General features: G+C 44.9%; 1 protein-coding gene across 1 annotated transcript; it reads left to right on the top strand.

Annotated features, from left to right (window-relative positions):
• Nucleotides 1–631: 631 nt before the first annotated feature.
• LOC104623511 (LIM domain-containing protein 1-like) lies at nucleotides 632–4,289 on the top strand (the record flags this gene model as incomplete). Its single annotated transcript, XM_010290618.1, has 4 exons — nucleotides 632–791; nucleotides 1,907–1,958; nucleotides 2,664–2,732; nucleotides 3,696–4,289. Coding segments are annotated over 4 exons (419 nt in total), but the record flags the coding sequence as incomplete, so codon positions are not given.
• Nucleotides 4,290–8,130: the final 3,841 nt, after the last annotated feature.

Here is an 8,130-nt window from a genome sequence, read left to right as displayed (position 1 = left end):
GCCTGTACTGATACTAGGGGTTGCCCTGACCAAGGTGCCGGCCCCTGCACTTGGCCTTGTTGAACCTCACATGGGCCCATTCCTTGAGTTTGTTGAGGTCCCTCTGGATGGCATCCCATCCCTCAGCAGTGTCAACCGCACCATTCAGCTTGGTGTCATCTACAAACTTGCTGAGGGTGCACTCGATCCCACTGTCTGTGTCCAGGCTAGCAAGTACAAAGCTCTTGGATATCTAAGGAATTAGGAAAACCTAGCAATAGTATTTGTTTCAGCCTCTCATGGAAAATATAAAGATGTATTTCCTTTGTTGGCCTGGTATGTCTTGCCCTGTGATCCTGCTAAATACTCTACCTGTTGTCTTCAGAAATTAGTTTCCTTTAAATTCTGTCACTTCTATCCTTTGTAATGCTAAATACTTTGACTGACACTCTAAATTGTTTTCGTACCCATGCTAATAATTAATTTATCTGGAACCAGGTGATATATACTGATTCCAGCTGCCCCTTCCATCCCTGTTAACTCATTTTTCAGATGAGGTACCTGAAAAAAGACACAGCCCCGCTGATGAATACACAGAATTGCCTGATGTAAATCTGTGTGTTTATTATTTTCACCTTTGGCTGTTCACAAGCATTTTTTCTGTCTCTTGGTTTGTTACAGATCCTGCAGGCTCTAGGGAAATCGTACCACCCAGGCTGCTTCCGATGCGTGGTCTGCAATGAGTGTCTGGATGGTGTGCCATTCACTGTAGACTCTGAAAACAAAATCTACTGTGTCAGAGATTACCACAAGTAAGGACAAAATAAACAGCAGAGATGCTCCAATCAACAAGCCTCTAATTTAGCTTTTCAGCTAGTTAGGAAGTGCACATTAGTAAAATAGGAACAGGGTTAGAAGCTAGAAGTTTGAGGATGGGGCTAGACCTTAGAAATTCCTGATGTCTCTCCTCTTGTCCTGCCATTGACTCCTGCGTAACTCTGAATAAGTCACTTAACCCCTGGGCTTCAGCTGCCCCTTCTGCAAAGCAGAGATAGTGAGAAATAGTGCTCATGAAGTGTTCAGTGATGTAAGAAATCAGTCCGCTCTAAAGTAAGGCTGTGAATGCCTGTGGAAATCAATGTGAATTACTTCTTGAGTCGTTGAAGGGCTGAGTTCGACTTTTAAAGAATCACCACTGAACCTGCAAGGCGAAACTTTTATCCAGCTGTAAATTAAACTGATAAATCCACTTAAAAAATCACTTGTCATTTAGACAGTAAAATAAAATGGCTGTGCTCTTAGCTGGCAGTTACGATATTAGAGCTGCATACATTTTGAGGGTCCTGGCTTGCTTTGCTTCTTGCTCCGTTTTCTAAGCAGGCAGAGTATTAATTTTTTGCTCAGGCAGCCCCTGGAACTGTTCTGTGTTGTGCCAAGATTAGAGTTGCCTCCATGTGCCACCGTTGCTCTGAAATGATGCCTATTTCCTTGCAATTTAATGTAATTGTTTATTTATCGTGTTACATTGTGTTATAAGGCATTAAGGAACCGTACAGTCCCACGGTATTTTCTCTGAGGTTTCCTGCCCTTAGGCTGCCACTTCTTTTGATGTGTTTTTCTGGGGATGATCTTGCTAACTTTCTCCTCATTCTGTCTTCCAAATATGTCAGTGGCAGCCAAGAATTTTATAGTGGGTTTTGCTTTTTTTTTTCCTGGCACTAAGTGTATAAGTTTTGCTCGATTGATCAACATATGCTAAGCATTACTTACAATCAATGCTAAAATGAATTTATGTTCTTGGGGTGCAAAGCTTTCCTGTGGATAAGTTATTTACAGCTGCAGCTTTTCATTTTATCGCCGTGAACACACAGGCCTCTCTTTTTATATTGACCTATAATTTGCCTTCAATTTCTCATTGCTCTTGCAGAGTTTTAGCTCCAAAGTGTGCAGCCTGTGGACTTCCCATTCTGCCCTCTGAGGTGAGAGCCTTTTATTCCATATCCCCTCAGGAAGGGCGTGTCGTGTCTCAGGTCTTGCTCTCTTTCACACTTGACCCTGTGTACAGACAAATGACCATGCGGATAGGGAGAGATGATCGCTTCCTCCGGAGTGCAACCTTTTGACCTAAGCTCATATGCTGTTCTTGAGATGTGACCTTTCTTTTGCTCAATAATGAAGCTTATTCTTATTGGACCAGGCTGCTTTTTCTATCTCCTGAAGGATTATACCGCTGCTAGTTTTATGTTCAGGATACCTTTCCTTCATGTCAATACCTGCTGACGGCACTCATGAATGACCTCTGTGTGACCCCTCTGGGACTAACTTCTTTTAATACTTGGAGGAGATGAATCTTGGGCAAAACTGATTTAAAATGCTGACAAATGTGATATATTGAAATTACCACATCATTAATGCATGATTTGAGATAGATGTGACTGTTAAACAGAGATAATTTTACATTTCTGATGTTACATTGTAGAGGGTATCTGCAGTCAGTCAATGATGAAGCTTTACTGTAAAAATAACTGCAGGTGGCAGAACTTATTTGTGGTGTCCAACCAGCAGCCCAAATGCACTTCCTCATTCATGCAACATTCACGTGGTTGCAGGAAGCAATCTACAGAGTGCATGTGTCTGATCCTGCTGTAATCCTTCTAATTTCTCTTTTGCTTGAATGCTTACAGGGGTCTGATGAGACCATTCGGGTTGTGTCCATGGACAAGGATTACCATGTGGAATGTTATCACTGTGAGGTAGGTCAGCAGCTTTCTCAGGGAGTGGGCACTTAATATTGTGATAACTACTATTATTTTTAAGATGGAGATAAATCTTCTCCCTTCCAATGGCAGCAGATGAGCAATTCAAGCATCATGTGACCCTTTCTGTCAGTGCCTGAGAAATTTCTAGTTTGAGGACAGAAGTTTTTGCAGCAATATGTCTCGGTTGCAATTTCATTTGCTACCCATAAAGTTATGGGCAGAGAGTTAATTATCACTTTTAAACTTGGCAGTTTATTTGTTAATGAAGGAAACGTGGTAGTAAGGCTCTGTTGCTGCCTTTCAGAAGCCTTGAGCTCCAGATCACATTAGTTTATCTGATTTCCAAGTCAGATTGTTCAAAAATGCTAAGGTGATGACTGATCCTGTGCAGTGTAAGTTACTTTCACTCTCATGGGAAATTAATGTGTCACTGGGGCTGGAGAAAGGATATGGCTGCACAAAAACATTACAAGAGATTCCAGCTCTTTAAACACCATTTGGTCTCCGTGCCAAGCTTCCCAAAGAGCCTTCATACTTCTGTGAATTAAAATAAATAGACATCTTCTCTCACTGTGCTCATAATGCAGTGAAAAGAGGCCCTGCCTCAGCAGGCTGGTTTTACATCAGTACAACTGTAATTAATGTAATGTGAAGAGGTGAATCCTACCTGAGAGTGTAAGGAGACACGAGCACATTTAAAATACATAGGGTTGCACCATGCCACAAGATACAGCTTATTGAATAAAACTGCTCTAGACAAATTTGTACAAGGCTGCCCCGCAGAATGCCTATGTCAGATGCTTTCCTTGTAATGGCACATGTTGGACTTACTAGGAAGGAGCTTTTGGCTGGGTGTCTTCTGTCCTCGTCACAAAATCACCTTCCTGGAAGCCAGACCCAAGTTGACACTGGAAGATAAACACATGTTCCAATAATTTGAACGGTCTCTCTTTGCAGGATTGTGGGATGGAGCTGAATGATGAAGATGGGCATCGCTGTTACCCACTAGATGAACATTTGCTTTGTCACTCCTGTCATCTGAAACACATAGAAAGCAGCACAACCCCGGCGGCTGGGTACCAGCACCGCTACTAGTCACCATGGACGACATCAGAAAGCTAGGACAGAAGACTTACTACACAATCTCCCTCTCCCCACCCTCAGTTGATTTCTTGTGCATGTTTTCCACCAGTCAGCAATGTTCCTGTAAAAGGATATGAGAGATTTTTGCTGTATTCCCAGAGTTTGTATGCTTGTGAGTTCCAGCTGCATCAGACCATGTCTACTTGACCAAGAATGTGGCATGTTATCTAAACTGATCAGTTTACTTTTACGTGCCTTCTTCTGCTGTCTGGAGATTCCTCTTGGCTCATTTTGGAAGATTCTTCAGTGAAAGCACAATTTGCTGTCGTGCCTATGAACTCAGATCGTGCCATGCACAATTAAAAAGCCAGAGGCTGGCTTCCCTGCCTGCCAGGGACATCCCGTCGGTCTACAGTTTCCTGACAAGTGCATTTCACCAGATTCCCTGAAGGACACCAGCCTATTAATACCAGTTTTTAGACACTCTCCCTCTTTTTATTAATTCTTTCAGAAAAGAAAAGAAAGAGGTCTGTGGAAAAGGGCGCACTGAGACCTTCCAGTTAATTCCCTGAACTCTGGTATCAGGTCTGGCTGTAAAAGCACCAACTTTCCGAGCACAAAGCTGGCTGGCAGCTGGAGGCTGACATCCTGTTTCAAACAGAAAAAAAACTGGAACAAGCTAGGCTAAGCTGCCGCGATGACTTGGGACCTGGGCTTGCATGTCAGCGTGATACGCAGGGGCCGGTTTGCTGTGTCAGAGTCTGAATAGCGGATCATACTTGGAAGGGAAAAGTCAGGATGCTGAAAGTGTGGACATTGGGGAAATCCATCCTCATTCTTGCTTGCAAAGCTCACTTTGTGTACGGACCGCTTTTTTCCAGACACTTACCTGAGTTTTCCTGCTGTCCCCACAGCTCAGCCCCGAGCCTGCCCACTCCTTTCCATGGTGTTTACCCAGCACAAAGCCATTTCATAATGGTGCTTATTTAGAGCTCTGGGAACAAACTCGAGATTGTTATGAGGGCTTTGTTATACAGGGATTTAGAGCCCAACTCTGCAACCTGTACTCAGATGAGTATGTTGGTATAAACAGATTTGCTCCCATGGATAATAACAACTTATCTGAGCAAGGGATTAGAGAATTTGGCCCTCACTTTCTGTTCTTGCTGAGAAAGCAGAAAGGCAAATTGTTTCTCTTTTTGACTCCCCCACTTTCTTGTCAAAGAAATATGCCCCCCCCAGTATGTGTTACATATGTGATAGGTGTGCCTGCAGTGCGTGTTCTGTAGGTACCAAAGCTGTGCAGCTCCTCATGTACAGGTACAAAGCTTTTGTTTAAGAAAGAGCTCTTAATTTAAAGCCTCAGATGCAGTTGTGCATCTTAGCTACCCTTTCCAACATACTGTGTGGAAAACTAGTTAAATCCTCATGTATCTATGCTGAAGATGTAAATTTGGCTCTCATTGGTAGAGGATGGGATGACATTCTTGAAGATCTTTCTAGTGAGGAAACTACAATAAATTACCTGAGCAGCGGCACTGGGATTCCCGAAATGAGCCCGTGCCGAGAACCCACTACGGTTCAACCAAACCTCTTTTCCAGTAGCGTGGATGTAGCTAGATAGGTGCTTCTACTTCACACCATGTAGTCAGACTGCTTTGTGTACCCACCCGGAGCAGCAGAGGTGCTGGGTAGCAGCAAGCTGCCTGTTTCTGCCCATGATAATAAATACCATGGGCTTCCGTTTTGAGCGGTGCAAGTTGCTGCACTAAGTATTAAACAGAGGCACAAGTTTTTGCTGTAAAACAAATGGAGACCAGTGGCCTGTTAGCACCCTCCTACAAGTCTGTATCGGCTTGCCTCGGCTGAAATGTGAACGTCCGAAGCTGCCCAAGCCTCGGGAGCTTGGTGGCTTTGGCATGGAGTCTCATCGGGCTGACAGACTCATCCAGCCTTCTGCCCCATCCAGCTGTAAGCGCCTCCGCCTGTTGCTGCTGCTCTTCGGGATGAGGATGGCAGCACGTGGCTGGAGGTCGGTCCTGCGCTGGAAACCATCCAGAGGTCCAGCTTTGATGTAGCCTGGCTCTGCGGCACTGTTTCTCCTGGGGACATGCAGCCCCTCAGCGAGTGACCAAAAGCTGAAGGTGGGGTGGGACTTTCCCACTGCAGTACAAGTGGCTCTGGGGCATATATGTCTTTGGTGAGTTTTACCTGTGATTTTAGAGGAGGTAAAATTGACCTCAAATATTTGAGCTCCATAGAGCCTTAAATTTAGCTTCCAAATGCTGGATAGCAGAGGGATGGGAGCCGACACAACATATAACTGTATCCAGGCAGTGTGGATCAGGGGCAACAAAACAGCCAGGGCAGATCCTGAAGTGCTCTGGCTCCACTGCATTGCATCGCCTTGTGTCCTGCAGTGCAGCTGGGCCTGGGGCAGGGCGCTTTCAAGGTGTGACTGTGATCTTAGGATTGTCTGAAGGGGCTGAAGTGGGAAATTATGCCAGCTGATGTCCCTGGTAAATAATTCAGGCAGTCCTGGGCAGGTGGTTCCCCTCCCTGAGCTTCCTTTGGCAGTGAAGGCAGCGAGATACCAGAATGGCGTCTGGAAGTGAGCTGGAAACACCAGCCTTGCTCATCTGTTGCTCTGTCTCTGAGAAACCAAGCTACTGTGTGGCTTGTGCTTTTGCTAGCTCTTGATTTTTAGAGCAACTCTTCATGCACGTTTTCTGGCCTTAGTTTTGGAAGGATCTGAAAACACTAGTGGGACTGATCATTTCTTTTTAAGCTGTGGCTTGAACTACCGTCTCACTCTTGCAGCCTTCCCCACGACTACAAAATAAGCAGGAAAGAAGGGGAAGGGGGAGAAGGACAATTTTCCTTGTGGAAGGCCTCAAGCAGCCTGTTTGTGGCAAGCTGTCTTGCAGGAGCCCCTTTTGCATCACGGGAAAGTTTGGCCTCTGCTCCCACATAGTGTCTTCTTACTCCTGCCAGCCATCCCGTATCCCTCAGCACTGGGGAAATGAAGGCTGCCCTACTTTCAGTTTTGAGGTCCTGTGTAAATTATTAAGTGCCAATGCTCTCCTTTCCTGTATTTACAAAGCGCTAGAAATGGCAATGTGAAGCTATTGAAAACGGAGCGTGCGAGTTCGTGGTTTTGAAGCTAAAGCATCTACCGCATTGCCGTGCTCCCCTTTGTGTGCTAACTTACACCGCTCTTATCTTTGGGAGTTTGAATTCATTTAAGCTCATTATTATTTCTCCTGGGCTGTGGGTGTCCAAGTCCCTGTTGATTGTCCCCAGCTCTGCAGCTGACTGACAGTGGGGCTGGGACCGGGAGGAGGCAGAGGCGTCCTGCTCAGGGGAGGCTTCTCCTCCTGACCCCCACCAGGCATCTGTGGAGCTGCAAGCCCTCACTGCCTGCCTTCAGGCAGCTCTCCCAAAGGGAGAAACAGGCAGGCAGGTAGCTCTGGAGCTGGAGGGGCGAGGCTTTGCGTCCTCTGCAGAAGAATTCCAGAAAACATGTTAAATTCGGCCTGTCTCCTGGCTGATACGCATTGTTCACGTGAACCTTGTTGTCTTTTTATTTATTAAGATGCTGAAACGTGCTGTGAAAAGTTAGTCTTAATTCATTCCCCAGTGTGCTCCTGGCTGGTTTTAGGGTAAGGGATCCTTGGAAGTCCCATTGTGCTGGTAATGAGTAACTTTCATGCAAATAGTCATTCAAGTGAATTCCCTGAAACATGCTTTCAGGAACCAGAGCTTAATAGATTTTTCTGTTCAGATCATGCTGTTAAATTTCTATTGTTTAGAATACAGAAACTCATTTAAATAGGGATTTTTGCATAAAAGCTGGAGAAAAGCCCCAGCTATAGAAGAAGCAGACATTTTAATGTAATTTAAAGTGTAAAAAACACCCATAATCAAAGTGGTTTAGGAAACTGCCCTGGTGTTAAACACAGGGAACAGCATTTTCAAACACCCTGGTGAGGAGCGTTTGATGAGGTCTGTGGTTCTTTAGTTTCTGAGTTTCATTTGGGGGCTTTTAAAATGTTTTCCCAGTCTTTCAGCGTTTAAAGGATTTTTTGTAGACCTTTTTACTAGAAAGTGAATAGCTCCTTGGCCTGGAAATGGTGGAGTTTCATCAGCATCAGGTCTGCTATGGCAGCCTTGAAAGGGGGAAGCTGGGCTCGTAAGAGCTGGTACGGGTCTGGCTGGCCATTCAAAAGAAAGGGTTATCTTTGGCTGCTTAGAGAAAAAAAGTAAATATCTTCCTGTGCTTTCTCTTTCTGCTGATTTTTAGCACTGG

The sequence above is a fragment of the Phaethon lepturus genome, unplaced genomic scaffold (assembly GCF_000687285.1).
Source record: "Phaethon lepturus isolate BGI_N335 unplaced genomic scaffold, ASM68728v1 scaffold46737, whole genome shotgun sequence".
In the NCBI taxonomy this organism is placed as follows: domain Eukaryota; kingdom Metazoa; phylum Chordata; class Aves; order Phaethontiformes; family Phaethontidae; genus Phaethon; species Phaethon lepturus.
The sequence above is the reverse complement of the archived record's forward strand: the minus strand, read 5'-3'. Positions and strand labels throughout refer to the sequence as shown.